General features: G+C 39.4%; 1 protein-coding gene across 1 annotated transcript in view; it reads left to right on the forward strand.

Annotated features, from left to right (window-relative positions):
* MEGF11 (multiple EGF-like-domains 11) overlaps nt 1-25736 on the forward strand; it is a 200643-nt gene that overhangs the window by 12474 nt on the left and 162433 nt on the right. The window contains exon 5 of the mRNA XM_009995285.1: nt 12513-12605. Coding sequence (XP_009993587.1) covers nt 12513-12605 — 93 coding nt within the window. The remainder of the gene's footprint in view (nt 1-12512; nt 12606-25736) is intronic.

A 25736-nucleotide genomic window follows, 5' to 3' on the forward strand; every position in this document is an offset into this window, starting at 1 on the left:
AAGCTTCAGCAGGGTCAGAAAAAAAGGCACAGGAGTCATAGATGTGATCTAGCAAAGACAGATTGGTCCCCAGCTGCTTTAAATCAGCAGAGACACACCATGTTTGAATGGACATCTACAGTTACTTCATCCTCACTTCCTCATCTTCTTTGGTGTCTCAGTTCTCTTTCAAAATCCTCTTCCTCCTTCTCCAGCTTTAATACACATCAGTATTGTTAATGCTAGATTGCACTGATCTGGAATGTCATGATGGGCACAGGTGCTAATCCATAATAGCTTTATGGCTCAATCCTTCCATAGACTTATAAAAAGAAGATTCTGTCCATCCCATATATGAGTGAACTGTTTTTCAGGATGTACACAGGCAGGACATGTGCCATTTAACAAATTATGAAGGCACAGAACTCCAGAGATTTTTCTCTCCAAAAGAGTTTGGAGTTCATCAACAGTCCAGCCGTGTGGTGAGCTGGCTTAACTTCTTGAAATTGGTAGGGTCAGAAACAAGATGGATTTGTGAAATGAAATATATGTTTAAAATTAAGTTGTTTTCTTGACCACTCCTTTACGCTTCTTACCCACTGAATAGATTTCTTCTGTGCTTTGAAAACATTTTAAAGCCTGGTAGAAAAGGAGAGAGAGAGAGAGAGAGGGGAAAAGGCCATCTAGATGGCCTTTAAAAAGAGCTTCTGATATACATAGAAAATCTGAGATGGCATCTTTTTACACTTCTCTGATGCAGTTTCTTCTGACTGTGACCTTCCCCTGCCTAGCTCTAGAGTCTTTGTCACACGCTGTCTCTAGACGTCTGGGAAGCCATTGGTCAGATGTGAGGGACAGTTCTAAGGCACATTCCTTATTGACTGAGAAAAGAACTCCTGCAACCTGTGCTTTGTGTAAGGACCCCTATTCCTCATTTCTAGGCATCTTGTAAGATTAAAACTGCAAATAAAAATGAACCAGCATCACTACAAGAATGTCTGAGGTGCACACAGGAGAATATAAGCATAGCAGAGAGAGCTCCATCCCAGCCACATCCCTTTCCTACCAGCTATACTGTAGTTAGTTAAATATACTCATCAATGTTGTCTTCATGAGATCATCTTATGGGGTTTTTTTGGTCTTTCAGTAGGAACAGGGCACTACTTTGAAAGCTGGTGTGAACCACTCTTTCAAATATTTTTCACTCACTTTAGAGCCTTGGAAAGGGTGAGCCAGTGTTGGCAGTGCCTGCACTGGCTGAGGCTTTGAGGATTTTGCTCCTACCACCCCTTGTTCTCTCAGCCATTTATAGCAACAACTGTGGGTGCTCTAAGTAAGTCAACCTGTACAGGCAGGAGGAGGCTGTTGCTACCTGGGTGCTTTTACTTACAGTTCAGCTATTCCCCATCTCCTTTATCACAAGAATGAGACCAGCTAAAAGCACTTGGCAGATTGAATTTGGCCCAAGAGCTGCATGTTAGGCTGAAGTACACTGCTTTCATCATCCTCCTCTGCATAATGCACATTTCTGTGAACTTTTGGAATGTGTGTCCATAATTATCACATCCTTTTAGCAATCCCTCTTAAAATACCGGTGACATTCACACTAGGAATGCCAGATGAGACTGCCATATGAAACACTACACCAAACTACTTGTAGTTATTGATGTTGGTTTCTCAAATGCTGGATAATACCTGGGAGTGGGCTTACTGGGTGGGAATTTTAAGGGGTTGTAGCTCCCTTTGCTCCCAGTTAGCTTTGCCTTGTGTGGCATGTATTCCATGTCTCATGGTCAGATGAAGATATATTATTCTGTGGATTTCCAAGTGCTTTTGCTACTGCATCAATTTCTGATGAATATGTGAAATCCTATAAAAATTGGCCAGCAACTCTGTAGCTTAGTGCAAACAGATAATATTCCATGATGAAACAAGTCTTCAAAATTTGTGGAAAGAGATAATATATGTTAAAATAAACAGGACTTATAACTCTGAATCATAAATCATTTAGACCAAAGTGTAAAAATAGTAAGATGCTAAAAGATCACTTAAAAAAATAAGTAAATTCTTCCTATTGAAACCATACTTTTTCATCAGGGGCCTGACTTCCAAAGGGGTTGAATGCTTCAGTTTCTATCAACATGGCTGAGAACTGTGAATATACATGATTTCTAAGTAATGTTAATACCTCAACAATAATAAATGTCAGGTGTTGCTGTTGAGGTAACAACTGATCTGAAGATTAGGTTGTGCTTTCATGTGGGTGTACTAATTCTTTCTGTAGCTTTATAGAAAAGCACCTTCCTGAGACATATGCATGAGTTACTTTAGTGAAGTGGGTGAGAGTGAAGCAAAACTGCATGAATTCTTCATGGGCCAAAAAAAAAAAAAAAAGAAGAGTGTGATAGCGCAACATGGATAATAGGTGCCCAAAGTACACATGGAATGTGCAAATTTAGGTTTGCAATACAGTCAGTTAGCAAATCAGTGTTCATTTTTGGTTCCTTAATTGTTCTCAGTGAAAGAAGATGACATCAGCTGATGGCTTGAAAAGCATCTGTTAACACTTCACACTCTAGTACAGCTTAAGAGCACAATCAGATACCAGAAAGACTAATCAGGGACAGAGCTCTTCTAACCAGCCATGGATACTTCCTCTAGAACCAGCTATTCTTTGACTTTTTACACAGACGTCCTCTTTTTCTTTCTCTTACAGGATTACAACATTCCACTTCATATTTCTGGATTATTTCACGTACTTTTCACTTTTATAAAGGTTTTAAGGCTCCCCAGGGAAATTTTTCACGAAACTGGAGTCCTCTGCAAAGCATTTTTTTTTTAGTAATTTATCTTAAGCTCAGTATTTCTAATATACTTATTCACTTTTGTAAAGCTCCCTTTCTCTGGTGTAGTAAATCAAGAGCTGTTTTCAATCTGTTTAATCCCAAAGCTTTCCTTCTTTTTTATCAAGATTTTTCCTTTCTGAATATTATGGTTTACTTTCATTGCTGTAATGCCCAGAATTCCATGTGCAAAACCCAACAAAAGATAGCCTTACTTGGAACAGCTTGCAACTGAGGTATGAAAACTGAGTAAAATAAAGAGATTTTTTTCTGATTAGAAATAAGAAGCTGTGTATGAAACATGTTATAATCATACTTGTAAGGTGCTGAGACCTGATATTCAGAACAGCAAGGAACAAAAAGGGGTTCAGTTACAGCTCTGTTGCAGCAAGTCACTGGTGTGTAGCTCAGGATCTGCTATCACTGTATTTGCATTCACAGGTTTCATGTTTTGGAACAAATCTCTAAGTTAAATAGAATTCCTTTAAAATCCTTATTAAGAGTATTCCAAATTATATTTTTTCACCAAACACTGTGTAGCAGTTTCATTTATGCAAATGCTGTGTAGCTTTTACTTTGTGGCGAAGGGTAGACATCTCTAGTTGAACATGTCCCTGCTTATTGTAGGGAGGTTGGACTAGATGACCTTTAGAGGTCCCTTCTAACCCAAGACATTCTATGATTCTATCATTGTCAATATCTGCTGACAGTGTAGCTAAAAGTTTTTATTTCCAGCTCCCATTTTCTATTTTCAGGCAACAGTGTGAATCACAGGAATCAGAAAGCACGCTTTGCCATGTCTCATTAAGAGAAACTTTCTCTAGACATTTAGACATTACTAAGAAATTGGACTTGATCCTAGAAGAGCTGACCTCCTGCAGGCTAGAGGTTGATCACAGCAAGTTTAAACTAGTGGCTTGAGATGAGAATCAGCCCCCATAATTATACGATTTGCTTCCCTGGGTCTTTTTTGCAGTTGCGAGTGAGTTGCTCTGGAACACATTGCTATGGTGCCTTTTGAAATGTGAGAAAAGCAGAAAGTGTCTGCATTTCAATATTCTATCCCCTGTAATGTTAGTGTAGCTTCTGCATTTACATGATCTTCAAACACTACCTCTGTCCTTGATTTCATCAGGGTGACCTTCGTTTGCAGCGTGTGGTTTGATCTGAAGTGAAGCCTGAAATGCCTTGGCTCTCTAGGGTCTATGCCATCAGTAGCCTTCTCTCAATGACAGGTTTGCCTTTAGAAATTTGTCCACAAACATCCTATTTTGGTGAGAAACAAAGAAAAGGATTTTTTTGTTAGATTGACTTGTTGAAATTTGGAATGAGAATGATGAAAGGTTCTGTTTGAAAAATCAATAGTTTATTGAATGTGCTATTGGACTAAAATTTATCTGGGGAAATGGGTGTGATTTAGGTTTTTTAGGTGTTGCATTGCTCAGAAAGACAGTTGGAAGTATCACGTGGTCCAGATGTCTTGACCTAGCTGCTTTTGAACTTTTAGACTGTAGACAAAGATGTCCCTACCCATGAGTGGAGAACAGTCATCCCTTCAGCAGTCTGTTGAGTGTAGCTTGATGCTATTTGCCATCACAGCAGTTTGGTAGATCAGATGATGCTTGCTCTTCTGGTAGGTTTAACTGCTTCTCCGTATTGTAGCAGCTGAAAGCACCAGGGATCTTAGTTAAGTATGAGCTTCTCCTCTACTCCCCAGCTTGTCAAGAATTTAATTCCCTCTGGCAACAAAACAAGTTTCCCCTAAGGTTAAGAACAGCAGTGCCTGGGGAATTCTTCTAATGATTTTAGAACAGGAAAATTGCTTCTTCCCTCTTCTGTTCTCAAAAAAACCCTGGAGTCTCCTGGCAAATAGTATTTGACTGCACTTAGTGAGGTGGAGTGAGGTCTGCTGGGTCATATACAGAATGAAAAACACTGCATAAGAGTAGACTTTAATATTTCCACATTACCCAGAAAAAGATAGTAAAGCTCTTTCTAAAGGTGCAATACAAAGCACAATTTACAGACAAATTGTCATTAAGTTTCCTGGTTGGATGAATCAAGTTCTAGTAGAAAATTAACTAGTGCAAATGTATTTTCTATAAATTGCTGGAAAAAGTTGGTCAATTTGCCACAATAGAAGGAGCAGACCGAGGGCACAGGAGGGGAGAAGCTTTCCTGGGTCATAGATTCTGCTCTGCTGATTCAGGATGTCTCTTAACCTCATTAACAGTTGGAACTAGAGATAATGGTTGTTTTGAACCCTGCAGTGAGACAATGGGAAATTGTTTACCAGAAAAGGTTATATGCTGAAAATTATCCCACAGAAATAATATTGTATTAGCAGAATAATATTGATCATCAGAATTGATCTCAGTATAAGTCTTCCCTCTCAACATGGCAGAACGAAATTATTATTTCTAGTTGAAGCAATGGCAGAAAATGTGGAAAATCAGTTGCAGGCCTTAAACGATCAACAGTTGTCAATATTTAGGTGATCTCCAGAGAGTTCTCAATGGGCTCAGTGAGAAAGACTGAGCCTTAGAAATGCTAAGTGATTTGGGAGTGTGATTTACCTTAGGGAGGTCAGGATTTCACCTGAGGGTGGAATTTCTCTTCACAGAGCAAGCTCAGGTGCTTGTACCTCCTGATCCCTATGGAGCACTGAGGGTGAACAAGAGACATCCCAGTGTGGACTGTCATCTCTGACCTTGATCTGAGGTCTTCCCTTTATGTGTGATGGGAGTCATGAATCTGCTGAAATCAGGAATTAGGCAGATGCTCTATCTCTTTGCAGAATGTCTAGGTTCTTCGGCAGAACTCTTCCCTGCCTTTGCACACAGTGCTCTTGCTTGGTGCTTGGCTGTGACTATTTGCAGACTAATGGCTTAGTGGTGCTTTTACCGAACTCCATGACCTGTCCACTTTGCAGGGCAGATGCATTTCAGTGCTCAGAGTCCTGCAGTGCCTTCCCACAATTCCCCTTTTGTGCTTTGAAGTGCTGCAAAGCTCTTCTATTATTGGCACAGCCAAAGATACAAAGCAGTTCAGCTTACTGACCTCGGTTCTGCTCTTCTGACATTTCCTGCTACAGGGAGGCTGCTTTTCAGTTCCAGTTCAGACATGATTAAATTACAAGTACTATCTCCCATTCCCTCTCTACCAGAGTAGATGAAGCCAATGGGGCATCAAAACACACAAAGAGTCTGTTAAATGTATGACTCCCATCGACCTCTCCTTTCGCAGAGCTTTAACCTTCTCCTCTGTTACTGTCACAGATGCAATGCCATTCCTGTCTCAGGGATCTATTGCTTCTGCTCAGCTGCTCCTCAGAACCACCCAGCCTGAAATTCCAAAAAGTGTTCCACCAGTCTGGCTTTTCTCAGGTCATGTAGAAATAGTGGCAGTTTCTCTGTGTTGACCTTGCCCTGGCACAGCTTACTTGTCCAGCCACTACATTAAGGCCTACAACAGGCAGTAGGTTTCAAAACGGACTGAACTGGATTCTCACCAGTGCCAGACCTTTCAGTAACCAGTAAACTGTGGGCATTCCTCTTGTGAGGGAATTGAGGGTCTGAAACACTGAAGTCTGGCTGGAATTATTCAAGGACTTGGACACAAGCTCATGTCATATACCTGGGACACAAGCTCATGTCATATACCTGGGACACTCAGCCATAATGAGAATGTGGATGTTCCTGTATTCACCTTCTCATTAGTTATTAGAGCCCCAGATTGCTATTTATCTGGTAATAGAAATCTGAGCTGAAACTATCATAAGTTTTATGTTTATTAACAAAACTACACCTCCCAGCAGATTTATACAGGGATATACTGATACTGTCAATGATGACACTGACATCTGCCAGATTGTTCTCCTGAGAGAAGACAAAATCCTCAAAATGTACCTCCTCAGTTCTTTTACTTTACATATTCACAAGTCATCTCTGGCACAGCCTACTCCCTGAGCTCTGGCAGGGTGTCAGGACTGAGGAGAACACAACCTAGCTGCTATTTTGGACAGATCAATATCTCACTAAGGCAGTGGTCAGAGACTCCCCCTGTCCTGGATGACAAGAAGGACCATTGATTCTGCTCTGATTGCATAGATGCATAGTCTTGAATTCCAAATCTGCCAGGGAAAGGAGTTGATCTTGTGACCCATTGTTGTTATATGTTCTACATCAGTCTCATCTTTCCTTTGCTCACATTGATCTTATTTTTTGGGTTTTTTTATTAGTACTTTCATTGGATACCAAGAGGGAGATGAAAAATAAGGGTTGCCATACCCTGAAACAATAAATTCCTCAGAACCCGAGCAGGCTTTGAGATCTGTTCATCTCTTAATCTATCAAAGTTGCTAAACCCTGCATTAAAGTGCTATCCAAGGTGATAAATTAATGGATGTATCCTGAGTGATGACCACAGAAACAGACATTAAGCAATGCAAAGAACTATTATCCCACTCCACTGAAACAATTATGCAGGAAGCCATCTGATCAGCATGACTGCTGACGGAAACTCAGAGAGGAAATCTTCCATTCCACAAATAAGCAATAATCTAAGAATGAGGAAACCCTACCTACGTGCATTAGTTGTAGTCATCTTTCTTCTACTATCAAACCTCCCTTTCCTGAGCACATTCAAAGAGAATCCAGCCAAGAGCTGACTACAGACTTATCTAATGAAGCTAAAATCGTAGACTCAGCACAACCTGGATTCAGGCCAGTACATTAAGATGGAAGCACCAGAGTGGCCTTGAGTTAATAGATTCCTAATGGAAAAGGAGCAAGCATCTTTTTCATCTTTTTTCATCTTCTTTGACCTCTCTGCAGTATCTGAAACCACTGGCCATGAGATAACTGCTGTTTCACCTGACAAAATTATCCTTTCCCTTGAAAGTGGCACAAGGGACTGGAGGAATGTGCTACAGTGGCCCATATTGTTTCAGGGACACATATTAAAGAGTGAAGTAAAATATAACTTTTTTTCCATTAAATTTCTGCTTTGTGCAGGCAAATAATTATCAGGCATGGGGCAAACTGATTAAATGACCTCAAGTTAAAATACCAGCAACATATAGAAAAAGTGCAGGTCTGCCTTTGGTTCACAGCAAATAAAAGATACTGGTCCTAGTTTGGAGGAGATCAGTGAACAAAAACTGGCAGGCACTCCTTGAAGCAGGGCAGAGAAAAGAAAGGTTTTGAAGAACTTGCAGTAGTGGGGCAGTGTCCCTTGGCCACAAATCCAGTCAGAATAGACCAGTTCATTCTGTGTAGTTGTAGAACACCTGAATTTCTCATTCTGTCCGTGCTCTCATATGAGAGCATCTGCATCTTCATCTAGCAATGTATTCCATTATTATAATGTATCTACAGTTATTTATGTTTTCTGTCACCTCCTGGCTGCCCTGCAGTCCCTGAGCAGAAATCCTGCAGAGTCCAGGCAACTCTAGTTCACACACAACACTCCAGCAGCACACACTGCCATGAATGAGTGCAGTTTATGAATCCTGTTTTCTGCTTTCTATGCTGGGTTCTTTTAGACTTCATACTGGTCTTGTTTTGAAGATATTTTGCTTGTTTGGCACAGTACATTCCGACCAGATGAAGTGGGAGGGAGGTGGAACTTGCTGGGTCTGTGTCTGTGAACTCCTCCAGGCTCAAAGGACCACTGCACATGCTACCACATCCCATTGCAAGCACAAGACACATGTTTTTGACTGTGCCTTTTGTGACGTAATACAAATTTTATGCATTTGGACAAGCTTACAAAACTTTATTAAGGCAAATCACTCCATACTTCTTTTCATTGAGTGAAATGCTTCTTGCAGTGGACTTTCCCCTCTAGGAAAGAAGGTGGATGTGACACGTGTTTGTTGGTTACTTTGCTTCAGGGAGTACAAGTAGTCAATGGGCTGCTGATGATGTGATGAGCAGGGTACAACAGCACGTATGAAGCAGTGGTACAGCAGGGTTAGACCCTGCTAAGTCTTAGTTTGTGTCCATACAGGAATGCAGCACCCAGGGAGAAAGAGCAGCTCTGGATCCCTGGACTGTGGCTGCTTTTGTCTTGGCTAAACTATCTGTGGTGCCACTCACTGAAAGGAACTCTGCCCTGAAATTATTCTCCAAGCAGAAGAGTCTGCTCCACCCAGCCCTGTACTTCTCAGTAACAATATCCTGACTCTTTCATATCTTTGTAGATGGGAGACAGAGACAAGCATTTAGTGTATCTAAATTCAGGAAAACAATTAAAAAATAAGTGTTAGTGTTAGAGAAATCTAAGCAGTCATTACAGGTGAGAAAAGATCTTAATCTTTAGGTCTACTCCCCTGATGTTTGACCTTATATGTTAAAAAAAAATCAACACTGTTTGTAATTATAAAGTAAGTGATAAGCATCAAGTGAATTGTCACAGGACCCTTTTGTTGACTTTATTGCATGATAAAGAGCAGTTTCTGTGTGACCTTGAATATGGCCACATAATTCATGCTAAACACATTGCTACAAAGATGGCATTCTGGCACAGCTTTGATGTAGGTCATTTTATTACCAGGCTGAATCAAACTACAAACTGATCTTAAAGTCATGCCAAGAATACTAATAATAAACTGATCAATGAGGATTGTTCAAGAGAATTGGTCAAGGGGAAACGCAGACGTAAAAAGTCTGGAATTCTAAAGGCTGAACTGTTTGGCCTATTGTACTGGGAGGAATTATATTCCTTGCTGTAGTAAAAGTTTTCTTTACTCCAGGGGCCTTTAGCTGAGTGCTGAACAGGACAGTGTCAAAAAGTATACACTTATCTTTATTTTTCTTGACCTTTATGTGCAAGTAGTTTTTATAGTTCCATTAGCTAGTAAGATCATTTGCAAACCACTGTACAAAGTATATTATGAAGAATGCCTTGGGGACCATTGTATGCTATTATGTTGAATGTTAATAGAATGAAAAATTAATTTAAGCTCTAAAGATTAGAGTAAGGCAAAAGTTCCCTTTTATAGGGAAACTCAGAATTTTATTTGCTATGGTAAAACTTTGGAGTTGTACCCTAATATGACCTTTATAGAGGCCTTTAAAAGCCTGATCCGACCCAGACAGTGAAGGAGTCTGATTATTTCTGTCCTTGAGTAAAATGGCTTATATCAAACCTTTCCCTTCTAAAAAAGGGAGATTTCTGTGACCTTCACATATGGGATCAGTCCTGTGTCACTTCACAGCTTGATATGCTAGTGAAGTCAAAGCTGCTTTTTTAGCAGGTTAATAAACCATAGATGAGAGAACCCACAGTTCCAAAGAGTATCTTTAGCTTACTTGACTCTTTAATTGCTCATTAAATGTTGTCATCTTCAGAACACCTAAAACCGAAGATGCTGTTCTACATCTGGCTTTTTTTACTTTGCATATCACTGGTGACTTCAGAACAAGGAACACTGTCATGAGTCTTGCTTGTGATTCTCACATAGCACTCTTCCCAAGGGACTGGAGCACTAGTACAGAAGTCAGCACTTCTGTCCATAGACAAGTAATTAAGTAAACATTATTAGCTTAATTATTCATCTTTACTTCATATTTATGTGAACAGACTTAGGGTGTGAAGTGTTTGTATGGCTAAATCAACTGAATTTAAATCAGTAATGAGCAAAAGTTTTGTTACATGAGAGAGCAAAGGAAAGGTTTGCCATCAGACTTCTTGCTCACAGATTGTACTTTCAGCTGAGAACCTGGCCTAGTTAGAAGGATAAAAAAGTTGCAGGTTTTACATGTAAGAATGTTTTGTTATTGTAAATATTCATACTGGAAACAGAAAAATCTCACAATTTCCACACCTTTTAGAAACCTAAGGTGTAAGAGTTGCATCAGTGGGAATTGTATTCTTAGATAGAGCTTCATGGGGCAGAATTGTCCAAGTGTCCCTATCCCACCATCTTGTGTATATTTTAGTGCACTATACTTTTAATAACAAATTACAAGTTTGTGGCTGTTCTGTATGTGGGCTTCTTATCATAGTAACCAGGCATTTTTAAATGACTGCATGAAAGTGTGTATTACTTTGTTAGAAATCCTGGGTTTGTGATACCCTGTCTTGAATATCATCCTACAGCTGTAGTCTAGAATGTCTCACTGTCTTCAGAAAACCTAACACAAGTAAAATAAATGCACAAAAGATTAAGACAATTAGTGACTAGAGAATTAGCTATCAATATTTCATGCCCCCTGCAATACTGTCTAAACACGAGAGATGAAATAATTAATTGGGCTTTTGACAAAAGGCAAACCTGGAAAGGAAATGGCTAATCTAGAAAGATCTTGCAGTTGTTCTAATGAGGCAACATTCTACTCACTGGTCATGTGTAGTTTGATGGATAAAAAGTAGGAAGATTTTTTTCTCAGAGGCTAACTCAAATTTCACTTGTGATTTGAAGTTGGATTTAATTATATTATGATTAGCTTATTGGGTTTGGGCTGCAATGACCTGAACACAGAATAGACAGCAAAATGTTTCCATCAGCTTTGATACCAACCTGAGTGCAGATTCAAGATGTGATCCAGTCTGATAGTCCAAACAATGTCCAAAGAGCAGGAATCATTCCATTGTACAAGACATTGGTGGGAAGCATTAGCAATGAGAACTGGGCACTGGAAAGGGTGTTTCATATGCAGGCCCAGTGTAACTTTAAGAGGGTTCACTGGCTGATTCAAAGTGAATTGGGCAGTTCAGCCTGGTTTTCAGTACAGCTACACAAACCTCCTTCCCAAATCAGCTTTTCTGGCTGTGTTTTAGACAAGAATGAATTAATCTTTGTCTTGGAATAAGCCTTTTGTAGTTCAGCTTCAACTAGTTCTTGGTTAAGTAAGCAAAACACCCACATTTCCCAGCTGATCTAAAAATGCCCTAAGTGGTAAAGTGGAAATACAGTAGTAAGCAGGAAAGTTTAGAGTAGTTATTCAGTATTGTCTGTGATTTTATGTATGTGATGGGCATACTGGCATACACTGGAAAGCAAGCACAGGAGAAGAAAAGTCTTAAAACCATGATCTGTTCCTATTCAGTGAGAAGAAAAGGAGATTCTGCCATGTGTATTACTAGTCAACTGACAAGTGAGACAGTAAAACCAACCAGTTTTTCAAAGTTTGAACCTCGAGGATATTGAATGTTCAATAATCCAGCAGTGAACAAAAAAGTTACAAAACATTGTAGTTATGTAAAACTTGACAACCTTTAAAAGACAAAGCTTCCCTTACAGCTATTCCATCATCTAGTAAAATTATTTCTTCTTCTTCAGCTACTTTCTTTACACATCTATTTTGGATCTTAATATTTTTAAATCTCTTTCAAATGTCTTATGAACTCAAGTGCAATAGAAGAAGCTGGTGTTCTGTAATATAATAATAATGTAAGTTCAGTAAAAATGTTATGATGAAGCAAAGCTGCTAACCAAAGTAATTTCTGGTGTTGGAGCTTTTTATTAGAAAGAGCTGAAGTGACAAATTAGTTTATTGTTGTCAAGAGACTTGTATTTTATTTTGGTCACTTTGTATTAATTAAATCTTGCAAGTAATTACTTTTTGTGTTTGCTTTGTTTAATATTTTTTAATAAAATACTGCTCTCTGAGGCAAAGTTTATTGCATGTTTGCCAACTACTTAATATGGTCACCGTGCTGTGTATTGTTTCTCCTTAACAGCACTCTGCACAGAGGAGTGTGTGCATGGAAGATGTGTTTCTCCTGATACTTGTCATTGTGAACCAGGATGGGGAGGCACTGATTGCTCCAGTGGTGAGTAAAGATTACAAAAATGTGACTAAGATACATGCTGCTATTCAAAAAAGGCCTTAAATAAAGCAGTGGACTTTGAACTTGGATGCGTTAGGGGAAAAAGATGAAGATCGTCAGTTGATTATTCTGCAACAATTAATACATGATTATAATCTCTCCTATGTTAATGGGATTTTTGCTTGTTTTTGCAAATAAATGTTCAGCAGAGGATGCTCTTAATGCTTTTGGTCCTGTTATTGGGATACCAAGAGTGAGAATACAGCTCTATCATAGAATTTTTCTCTTTAATCTTTACTACAACACATTCTTCATTAAATACTTCATGGAATACTTGGAGTGCTTTGGAAAGCATGCTCTCTAGATAGAATCCTTGTCCTGTTGAAGCCAGTGGGAGTTCTGCTATCAACTTTTCATGCAGCCCCAATTCTACCTTCTGACTTGAAATCCACACCCCAAATTATCCTTTCTGCAGGAGCTGGGGAAGTGGTTGAGGTAGGAGTTCTGCACATTTTACTAGGAAATTAATTCACACTTGGGGCTTTTGGTTCTCTCAGCTGGAGAAGCTGTGTATGTCTAACTCTCTTAATTGGTGATGATAAGTTAAAGTCTATGTGATTAGTTCAGGCTGGAATGAAAGAGCTCTTCCCAGTGCAAGCATCCGAGGTGTTGTGGAACACAGACCCAATAGATTATTGGCATCACAGAAATCAGCCTGGTAAATGAAGTCTATTTGTGTGTCAGGCAAGTAAATAAAACTGCACTGAGAAGGATGCTGTGAGTCATTTACTGAATGGATGTTTCATTTTGCTTTTATTTTCTCCCTTTCTCCCAAATTGATTTGATTCTTGAAAAGAGACATCATTACCAGGCAAAAAGATAACAGAAAAGGGATCTATAAAAGGAAGTGGTAGAAGAGGAGTTGAGTGTGACTGGGGCTGAATACTCTTCTCTGGTCAAGTTACTGATGTTTTGTCTGCAGCTTTGCTGATGCCTCCTCAGTTACAACAGAAAAGGCAATAGGGAGAGAGCAGGGAAAAGGAAGAGAAACAAAGACCCTGATTTGGGTTTTGAAGCAACATTTCGGTCTTTCCTGACAGGTAAACAAGGTGAAAATTAGGCAGCATTACATACTGAATGTCTATCTGTAACAATATTTTAGAAGAAAAGTAGTACCTCCAACTTTAAAATATTGTTTAGACTCTCAGGAGCCAATTTTATCCTTTATGTTTTTTTAGTAATAGACAGGTTTGAGCTAAGAGCCAGTGAGTATTCAGACACTTAGAGAAGTTTAAAAGATGAGAAATCAAAATACTGTGATACTGTGAACATATAGTAATAGATGTATATATTTATACAGATAAATGTTGTTTATATGTATACATACATTTATACAAAGAGGAAGAAGCACTTCATTCTGTGTACAGCTAAAGAGGAAAGGATAAGGTGTCAAAGTGCAGAATGGTCTCATGGATTATAAAACTACCCAGTGAGTCCTTATTAAATTGCACTAATCTTGCAAGTGAAGATAAAAAGAAAAAAGAAGGTTTTCCCTATATTGAATATTTAGCTTTTTAAAGTAATTAGGAATATTAAAGCACTGACAATGATTGAGATAGAAACATTATTCATAACTTTTATTTCCGCACTGGGCAGCAATCCAGTATATTTCATTTATGAGGTTTCAGCGCTGGGAAGAGAAGCGTTCGCCAATTCCTAAATTAAATATGCCTTGTTAACTTTTATAAATGATAGCCCAGGATTAGCTTCAAAATTTAAGCTTTCATTTTATTAATATAATTAGTGTGTTCGCTAGCCTGCAGTGCCCATTGTCTTCCATTCCATTTGTTACAAGCTGGGCAACACACGCTCCTGTCCTGAGGTCTGCTGAGAAGAAGCACTGTCCAGTGCAGTGCGTCTGAGTGGCCTCACAGGAGTCAGCTCTTAGTGCAGCTGGGAGAGCTGCTCACCTCAGTGCTTGGCACTAGGAACTTGGATAACTGGCCTCTTTATTGTTAGGAGATTTTGTTTCAATTGTAAGGTATAGAGGGGATATCAGCTGCATACACTGCAAATGTTACTCTGAGTATTCCTAAGAGAAAAGCTTGGAGCCTTTCCCTAACTGAGGTTAACTGGGTTTTTCATACACTGATGGTCCACATATAGAGTCACATCTTACTGTTAGCCAGTAAGAGTGTGGATAACATTTTTCACTTCTGCTGGAATAATGTATTACCTGTGCCTTCTTCATATTACTTCATTAATATTGGGCAACTGCTATGAAAGTTACATGCTTGCAATGACAAATATGGTTGGTTGGATTTTTCTGAATGACTGGCCCTGCAAGGCTGTGCTCTGGAGAAACTGAAGCTGATGCTGTGTGTGCACCACCCAGCTCCCCCTGGGGAGCACTGACCTTTCCTGTATGATCCTTAGTATCAGCAGTTTTATTAAGTCACAGGCATATTGCTTTTACTGTTGGCTATTTGAAACTGTTTTAGTGGGAAAGAGATTGCTACCCAAAGCACTCCCTTTAAATTTCGAAAATCTCCCAGGAGCTGTAATTGTTTCCTGATTTTTTTCTCCTGAAAGCAATGTTGAGGAGTAGAGCACAGCTGAGGCTGGGGGTTGTCACTTGTCATTGTTGGAAAAAACCTGACGACACTCTCACTTTTTGAGATGGTATTTGAACCTCCTGCAGACCAGACCATTATAACTTTGAAAAATTTAGACATATAACTTCTGTTTGGTTTGATGGGTGAAATTCAGCCATAAGCAGAGCTCCAGCATAAGGTCCGAGTGTCACTTCATAAGCAGAAGTAAGATCCAGTTGTTTCTCTAACTGGGTGCAAGGACTGCCTCCACCAGGAGGGATATGAATTCTGACACATTTCCTCTGGGAAGGCAGGGTTTTGCTGTTAAATGCAGTTTCCCAGTGCTACCGTTAACCCTTGGCTTACTAGCCAAGGGTATATACTCAGTTAAATATTTGCAATAGTTACAGCTACAGCCTGTAGTCATCCAAACAATTCAATAATCTTTCTCAGACTTTGTTTCATGCTTTTTCTAAAATGCAGACAACAATCACCAAACTTGCTGTTTGGTGCAGCTTCCCAGTGATCATGGTACATGTTAGGGTTCATCTACTGTCAAGGTTAAAATAACTTCAGATTAATTGCTAAACAATTAAAAGAAAACCCTGTGCCATATTCAGCTCTGCGTGCCTCTCTACCTGTGTTTTAGTGCTTGCTGTTGTACATCTGTCAGTGCCTGCAGGCCTAGCCTTGATTTCATGCTATAAAGCTGCAGTATATTAAGGCTTGATTACCATAACAATAAAAAAGAGAAATAATGAGGTATTTAGTAATGAAGCTCTTGAATAAAATGTTTTCAAGGTTTTAATGATGTTAAAAATTAAAAGGAAAGGTCTGTAAAACAAAATCCCATACCTCTTCCCTTTCAACTTGTTTTGTTAAAATCATGCTCATTTTGTCCATGCAATCTGCACTGTTGTTTTTTTAAAAACAAAGGAAAATTGCAAATGCTCTGTGTGAACTTACCTGCTCACCTGTCCAATTATTTCAAAGCAATTAACTTCAAACAGTATGATATGCTGGCTTGAAGTTCTGGTAGGAATATAATTGACTGTTGGTGGTTACCTGGCCTCTTCTGGGTCTTGATAACAGCCATCTGTATTTGCAAGCTGTTAGGCCTCAATCCAGCAAAGCACTTAAGCATTTCCTTAGCTTGACAGATGAGCAGGACTTTTCATCTGCTTTAAGTTAAGCAGGTGCTTAAGGATGTTGCTGAGTCAGTTTTGAAGAAACAGCTAAAACATTCTCAGTGAAATCTAAACAAGCATCTCATTGAATTCATCAGGGCTATGAGGAGCAAGGTGGCCTATCTTTCAAAATGCCAAAACTCGTCAGGCAGTATTATTGAAGGCCATTTTTGCTTTCATGAGCATTTTTCAGTGTGGGGAAAATCACAGAAATCTTTCTGCTTAGAAGGGGTGCACAATAGCTAGAAAGTAGGAAGTTCAGAGCAAGAGCCTTCAATTAAAAGCAAGAACCTTCCACAATTATGTGTGCCTGTCAGGGAAATTTCAGAGTGAACAAACACAGGGATTGTAATGAAGAAAAAAAAATATGTTCTGCTATTAGTTTCAAAAGAAAATATAGTACTTGCCCTAAGATTAATTGAAGAGATATTAGCATAATAATGCCAAACCATCTTGCCTCATACTAAGTCACCCAAGGAAGAGAGATGATGATCTGGGTGTCTGGTGTGGGCTGATCAGTAATGTATACATATGGATAACTTAGTTTGCTTTATAAAGGATGTTTTGTATGAACTGTCATTAAGAGCAAGGACCTATTTCATCTTTATGTCTTTATAAAAAATAGCCAAGGTCATAACAACAGGCTGGTGTAACATCACAGCAAGATAACATTTAAGGGGGTAGCCCTAGAGCAGCTGGAGTGCTTCAGTTCTGAGACTTGTGAGGAATGAGAACTGCAGATACTTGGCTGAATGGGAAGGGGGGTTGCTTGACAAACTAGGGAAAGCAACAGTAGAAATCTCAGGAGAAAAATAAGAATATTTTAAAGGGAGACTGTGGTGTTTTTCAGGCTTTGTTTTGGCTTCTGTGTTCTCAAAATGCTTGGAATTATTTCCAAAGAATAAATAAAGCTCAAAAGATGTGCATACAAACTCAACCAAAATTCAGCTTAATGTCAGGGAGTGATTTGCTGTAATTGTTAGTTTATTTTTTGTCCTCTGGTTTTTAGGATAGGACTGACTGGGAAACCACCAAGGCCCACCAAAGAAATGCAAAGGTGTAAGTCCTCAGCTGTTCTAAACTGTTACTGGGCCACTACATAGATTCAGGGCATGGCCCTGTTTGTTGCTGTGGGTTTCGATCACAGGGACTGTTGTATCCAAGTGCCAGCTAAGGTGACAGAACTAGGCCCAAGGTTTCCGTTTCCACCAAAGTCCATGTCTTTCATTTGTCCCTCCAGCTGTTGAGTCAAGATGCAGTTTCTAAAGATCTGTTTTAAGTTGTAGATGTAGGCTTAATTAATGCTTCAGCTGAAACAGAATTTCATATCCATAGTATGTGGACTTTAAAGTTTTAATACACTTTTAATTTAAGCAGAACTCAAATTGCAGCTTAATTTTCATGTGATTTGCAGACCCAGTTACAACTGCATCATGCAAAGAGATGCAAATGTATAAAAACAAGCTTCAATGAGGCTCATAGAGGAATCTTGCCATAGCAATTACACAGTGGAATTGATTTCTCTCTCTTCCGGTTCTAACAATTTGCTCTTCCTTAAAAAACATCCAGCTCCCTTCAACCACTGCTGAACTGGTGTAATCAGGTAAACAGCTCATGTTTAATTTTTGCCTCTGCTAGATGTTGGGCCCAGGCCCTTGGGCCTGAGTCCCCAGGTGGCCTGTGTGGAGCAGCCTCTATTGCAGCATATCTTCCTGGGCCCAGCCTACGCAGGACAGCCTGTAACCAGGGAGGAAAAATGTAAACACAAGCTGCTGTTCAGTGCAGTTAGCAGCACAGCAGCATGTCCTGTCTATATTTTTACACAGATAGTTTGGCTGCATTTTCATTCAGTGGGAATATTTTGTCTCTTGCTGAAGCCATTAATATCTACTCAATTGTTTGTGGCAATTTCTCCTACTCTCTTAGAGATTTGACAGTATCCTCTAAGTTTCCATGAGCTAACTGCTTTGGAGGTGCTGCAAGTAACGGGACTGAGCAAAGGGAACAGTTCGTTCTGGAAAAGAAAAAGCAGATGTAAGATTTGCTTTGGGAAGAAATTGCTTTCTGTACTTCTTCTTTGTGATTCATTGATGATTAATAGATCCGTTGCCAGTTGTCCTGAGTCTTGTACTAAAGTGAGTGAAAAATAGAAACTGAGCACCCTATCTCCTTTTACTTTTCACCTTCATCTTTATCTTCCCTGTCAGGGTGTGGGAAAGGACTTCCTTCAGTCAGCTGGTTGTTTCCAAAGCCAAGGTAGTGACAGGTCCTGTCCCCCAGCAGTCCCAGCTCTCCTCTGAGACTGTCTCTTGTACATGAAGAGTCGATTGAGCTGACCTGACTCTGTCTGCTCCAGTCCCTGGAGTTCTGCCTTCCAGTGCCTGTTGTTGCTCCTGAGGCTTGACCCAGCAATGTGCTTCATGCATATGAATAGTCCTTTCAAAGTCAGTAATGAACAGCCTATTTTATTTAAGTTAGATAAATGCTTATGTCGTTACCTGAATGGGAATTTGTGAGAGGGGAAAATCACATGAGGTTTTCATTTAGGGACAAAGAGTTATTGAATATCATGCAGGCTGAACAATGACAGGTGCTTTTCCCAATGAACTAAGACCAGTGTCATCTTCACCACTATCAAGAAACAGGTCTCCTGCAGAGCATGATCACACCTGATCACAGGTCAGTGATCTGTACATACTCCTTAGTTCTAGACAGAGATCATGTTTAGGACCTACTACATAGGTGAGTACTTATACCACAGAGGATAGAGATATGCTAAGAAAATAATTTGCGTATATAATTTAACAGGCTTCCAGTTGTCTAATAAATATTTTTTTTAAAATGTAAAATGTTATCACAATACATCTGCAGAATTATATGCTATGATTACAATATTACCACAATTCTCTCCTCTGTTAAAGCACCCAGTTCTTTCCATGTTTGGCTGTTTTGGTTTAAGAGGTAAGCCTCTAGTGAGTTGTGTTCTAGTGACTATTTATTTAAAAATTGGGTGATCTGTCAGAACATTCTGTACCCAGAGCAGTAGCTGATGAGGCTGCTGCAACATAAGAGTTTGTCTTCTAAATTGGCCTGAGATAGCAGCACCATTTTGTAGTCTTTCTCTTTCTCATCTTGTTGTCTTTCTATCTACACACATTTTCTGTCTATGCTGCTGTAAAGAGGGTGGCTGTGTAGATCCAGGCTGGGGCTGCAGGGGTTTATGTGCTCAGTTGCAATGGTCAACAGAAATGCTTGTATTGATCTAGTCGTTGAGTGCTGGGCTTAAAAGACATACAGAAAGGAGTCTTTCCTAATCTAGATAAATGATACTTTGAAAATTCTACTTGTTATATAATTAATAACCAACTATTTCATAGCTATAAATGTGATACAATTATAGATACACATTGATTGAAGGCACATAGCTTGCAAACGGGAGGTGAGAGGCCAAGTTTAAGACCTAATGGCTATCTGGGCATATCACTGGGCATATCATCTCACACTTACCCACTCTCCAGCCCCTGGAGAGGTCTATACTAGCAGCATGGGAATTCTGTGTTTTATGTACGTGAATTATTACGTAATTGTATATGATGGTTATCTGAAAAAATCATTCTGCTGGCTCTCTGAATCTGACACTGAATTAATGTTGAAAAAAGACCAGAGGAGCTGTGGGCAAACCTTGTTGTATGAAACCTCCTGTATTGCCTGTCATTAGGGCAGTATGTCAGGAACTGGGCATTCAAAAGAGATCATGAAAACCCATTTAGATTTCAGAGCAGAGGAACAGGTTTGAACCCGTGGGAGCCAGCAGGGTTACAGGTAGAAATTCTGTGCCAAAGCAGGACAGTGGTGTTGGTGAGAGTGCAGAGGAGCCTGCCCTGCCAGAGCAGATCCCTGAACTCCGAGCACACCTGCCATGTCTGGAAGGGAACTTTATCATGTAGCTACTCACTTACCTGGGGAATGGCTCCATGGTTGACTTTACACTTCAAGGATAATTTTCAGTAAATTAAACCATGGTTACTAGTACTGAATGGGCTAAATGCCTTTCCATGCAGGTTTTGTGTGGTTATGCAAGGGAGAATTTGGCTCACATGCATTTTTCCTTGGCTGCCAAACTGATGAGAGCGGAGGAGACTTCATGGAAAGGCAACATTGGTGACAAGTTGTTTTATTAATTTGACTGAGGTTTTTCTCACTTTAGACAGGGTAATAGCTGTAAAAGAAAGGACCTACTGAAATATCCTTTTTAATGAACAAATTGCTAATGCTAAATTTCATTGCTGAAGCATCTTACAATAATGTGACTTTACATGTGCACTACACAAATGAACAGACTTTAGATCAATTTAAAAGTACCCTTGGTATAGTTTTATGGCCTGGTCACTAAAGAGCTGTCACTTGGAGAAAAGAGCAGAATTCCCTCTCTTGAAGTCAAAAAGGGAAATAAAAGGTTCCATTCAGAAGTAAGACTTGAAATTTACCTCAGGTGCTCAGCAGGTAAAATTTGCTGGGAAATAGCAGTCAGTCACCACCTAGCACTAGATAGAAGGCTTCCTGGGCACTGACACCCTAGAGCTGAGGCAGAGTCAGTAAATTCATTTTGGGAACATCAGGGAGTTTGCCCTGACATGGGAGGAAAGGTTGCAGAGAGAAAGCACATAGTTTTCCCTGTTAGTGACTGTTTCTTTGTTCAGCTGTAAATTCCAGCATTTACAAACAAATTTACTAAAATACTTTACCTTAAAAGAATTACAGTAGGGCCTATTTTGACTGTATTTTGGCTACTGAACTTAACAGCTTTCCAAAAACGCAGTCCATGTCATTCCTGTCCCCTCCCTTCCTACTCCTGCTTGCTGCCCCGGTGTTGAACGTAGGCAGAGTCTTTGCTGAAGGAAAGTGTTACATGCAAAGATGTTTTGCTCAGACTTCACCCTGATTTGATGTGATCCTAGATAAGCCTCCACGAGGTGAAGAGTCCTTTTTTCTTTTTGATTTCTTTGGGAGTTGAGTATATTCATCAAGTGGATTAACTGGGCCTGTATCAGAGCTGAGAAAAGATGGCAGAGTGCAGCGGTGCTGGTAGCAGCTCAGCCAGCAATTAATATCTTTGCTAAGGATGAGTGAGGTTATAATGTGCAGCTGGTCTTGGTGTCTTGGGTGGGATGCACTTAAAATATAGCCTAGAGGCAGCTTTACTAACTTTAGAGATGTGATGATCAGATCTGCAGAAGATTATGCAGAAGCGATGGAACATGACAGGTTAAAATGAGAGCATAATAACTGTGATTTACTCCACTGCCTAATGGGTATATGACAGAGCAGGCAATCATTCTGTTATTTGTTGTTTTAAAAGTTATTTCTATGTCAATAAAGTATTTGTGTATGAATAAGAGACCTCCTTTAGAGCAAAACCTAGAGATGGATGTGCCATTGCACTGGTGAAACATAGGTAACATTTTTCTTTGAAGTTTCTTTTTACCATAGCCTTACAATCATTTGCATTTCTAGTAGCTTCTCAGTGCCAAGAGTAGGCCAGGATGACCTTAAATCACTGTGTCTAAAATGGGAACGTTTCAGGGTAAACGTTTTCTTTGTTTACCCAGTGTTTATGCTGTTGTAAGCATGACCACATACTTTTGAATGGAAGTATTTTCAAACGTTTCTCTGAGAAATCCTGTTCCCCTAAATGACACTTGAAAACCCCTCCTAGACCCCTCCAATGATACCCTGGTACTCATTGATAGTCCTTATAAAACACTGAAAAAGGATTTTTTCACAAGAGCAGGTATCTTGCACCCCAGTGAGCTGAATTTTGTTGACAGCTTGTCTGCCTCAGTGATGTGGAGAGAAATAATGAAATAGCAGAGGACTTAACAAGTGCATATCTGACTGTAATCCAGGATTTGGCAGGACAGATTCTTCATGCCACTGCTCACAGGTGAGCATTTTACTCTTACTGCTAATCTGGCTTTGGCAGGGAAGGTAGAGGGCCCATATTCCTCTGCAAGGACAAGCATATGAAATGAAGAAGCAAGTTGTGACCGAAGGAAATAAATGAGCAGATGGTGTGTTAGCATCATACCTGACACTCCAGAGGAGATTGTTGTAGCATAACCACTGATTACAAACATACAGTTATGAAGAGAGGCCAAATCCTAGAAGAGCAGGAGGAGGGTGATACAGAATCATACAACAGTTTGGGTTGGAAGGGAGCTCAGAGTCCCGTTCAACCTGACCTTGAACGTTTCCAGCAATGGGGCATCTGCCATCTCTCTGGGAAACCTGGGCCACTGTCTCACCACCCTCATGATAAAATAAAAATAAAAGCCTTCCTTCTATGTAGGTTGAATCTCCTCTCTTTAGTTTAACACCATAACCCCTTGTCCTACCACATATAATGTCCTACCATTATAGTGCATTCAGTTGCCAAAACTGCCTTTTCTTGGTCTGGAAGGATAGTGCAAGCAAACAAAGTGCAATTTTCAGTAGTTTTTATTTTGTTACTGACAAAAATTTTAGGTGAAATACCAGAAATTTTGCACATTAAGGAAAATTTCTACAGTGAAAAGTTCACTTGTATTGCTGTACTCATGAAAACACAACTTCAGCCTTAACCCTTCCATACACCGTTGGCTTATCTTGAATTGGGGGTGTATAATAAGCACATCCTCCAGTCATTTCTTTACAGCTCAAAAAGACTTGATTCAGTATAGGGATTTTATATATTAAACATGTCTGTGTTAACCCAGCAGAATATCTGAAAGTTTGGGAGTGAAAATGAGAGTTCAAAAGACTTGAATATTGTTCAAGCAAGCAAGCTGAAGGCCATTTGTCAGGGAAGCTGGGAAGAGACCCAAGTGTCACAGATATGGGTGGCACTCTTTTTGTAATGGTGAAAACTCATGAAATATGATCAGTGACCTAAAAGATTAATAGAATCAGATAATAACAATGTGTGTTGAGTTTCTGGGTTGTGGAGTAAAATAGAGACCTGCTGCTACACAGACTTCAGCTTAAAGAACTAAGGGGACTTCACTGGAGAAAGATGGAAAAGTGTATGAAAAGGTTCCAATCCACAGCTATTTGGTAGGTTTTAACCACTTTCAGAGCTTTGGTGTGTGCTTTGTAAGAAGGCTTTAGACCCCATTAGGAAGAATAGTAAATGCCAAATATAAATGATGTGTATTACTACTAGAGTATTTTGTATCAGAAAGATCTTTGTGGATACCCACCAGAAAGAAGAGAGATAAAACGCTCTTTCTTTGATCTTGGAGGGTGGCCATTGTACAAAAAAGTCTCTGTAGTTTGTAATTTTCAATAGCTTTTTTTGCCTCTCATACAGTCCCTGCTCGTGAGAAGGCCAGAGACTGCTAGGCTGTAGAGGCTCTGTCCAGAATGCTTAAAAAAATAAAATCAAATGCAGGATAGATTGGGTGAAATGAGTCAGCGAGGTTCAAATTTTAACAGAAACAGATAAAACAAGAAACAATGGAGATTTGTGGTAATAATAGAGGTAAGGGTTTCTTACCCTTCCTGCTGTCTGCTTAAATCTCACCTGGTTTATGAAATGATGAGCGTAACCTCCTTTGTGTGGGACACTGGAGTTTCCAGATGAAAACTGCTGCAGAAGAAATCACATGTTCTCATTAAATTAGCAAGATCGAATGTTGTGTGTTCCATAGTGAATTTCTCTCTCTGGCAGAAAGAGATGATGTTAATTCATTACCTTGACATGCAGTCATGATGTTGCAGTCTGTGTTACAGATGTCCAGATGTTGAGTTGTTCTTCCAGGATGTCACATGTTTGAATGTAATAGGAAGTGCATTTTTTCTTTGTGTATGACTATGACAAATTGAGGCACAGCTGAGTTGCTAACTTGCTTGAAGACATCTTCCACACTTCATCCATTATGAGCGTGATAGATGGTATTAAACCACTTCTTTGTGAGGAAAAGCACGTTGTGGATAATGGAAAGGAAATCATCAGCCCTAATATTTACCCCAATATTGGTTTGTATCTGGAAGTTCAATAGTTTTTTACTTCATTTTTCATTATCTTGCTTCATTTCCTTTGTTGTTGTAAAGGACTGCGTGTCAGGAGAGCACTGGATCACGTTTTGATCACAGTTTTATTAATACAGATCTACACAAGTGGAATTATTTTTGATTCATATAAATTACAACAGAAGCTCAGCCATTGTCAGATGTTTGAACTTGATATTTAACATTTCTGAGTTGTTTCTTTATAGAAGGCACAACTGTCCTCATCAGAAATGTCTTCTAGTACAATTATAGAAGGAAACTTAGGCAAGCATTGTGTGTGTTTATCATGTCTCCTGCAAAGACCAACTCACCCAAAGCTAAAAGGTTGGTAGAGAGGTCAAAGTTCTCAACTTTTCCTGCAAGTTTAGTGAAAAGCATTGTCTGGATAGAGCAGGGAAAATTTATAGATCAAACTGAAAATTATTTCTTCCGTTTGATTTGTCAGATTACCAAGCCAGCCAGGCAGCACAGAGGGTACTCAGAAATGGAGAAAAATTACTGGTTTTAATAGTAACTACTTTTTCTTAGAAAAGTCTTATAAATGAATTGGTTTTAATCCAATAATAAGACTGCCTTTTGAGAAGACACTTCTTCCAATTGTCTTATAACCAGACAGTTCCTCAACTCAAGATCCAGGGTGGCTTCACTCCTAATTTGTGATTAAAGGCTGCCACACAGTGCTCTGCTGCAGATAAAAGTCTGAACTCTACTTTTTCTGTAAGTCTTTCACACATTAAAAAATAGTAGTAGCAGTATAGCATGGTAAAGTAGAAATTAGAAAGCTCCATGTCAGAGCAGGGTGCCAGTCTTGATCAAGGATGTTCTGGCTCTTGTCAGTACCATTTCCCATGATGCTTCCTGGGCTCATTGCACAACAGAGAGTTTCCAGATTTCTTAACTAAAATTGAATACTTTCTTTAATAAAATAAGCAGTGATCAGCACAGGTACATGAGTCATGCTTCTTGTATATGAAATTCAGTGTTTCATAGCAGTCAAGAAAGGCAAGTTAAAATTATAGTAAATTAGGTTTAAAATCCTATTTTTCTTCAGAATTGAGAATTTCTTCTTATACTTCCATTACAAAGGGATTCAGGAGGGACACACATTTTCAAGTTTTCTATTTGGTATATGGCACCTCTGTGAAAAAATTAGTCAGTGGAAGTCTGTGCACTGAGCATTTACAGGGATGCTTAATCCTCTGTGAGAAGAATTATGAGATTCCTCTGCCACTTACGTTTCACTGAAGATCTCAAAATGGGGCTCAGATTCAGCTCCTGTCCATCCTAAATATGATTCCAGTAGT

The sequence above is a fragment of the Chaetura pelagica genome, unplaced genomic scaffold (genome assembly GCF_000747805.2).
Source record: "Chaetura pelagica isolate M959 unplaced genomic scaffold, ChaPel_1.0 scaffold453, whole genome shotgun sequence".
In the NCBI taxonomy this organism is placed as follows: Eukaryota; Metazoa; Chordata; class Aves; order Apodiformes; family Apodidae; genus Chaetura; species Chaetura pelagica.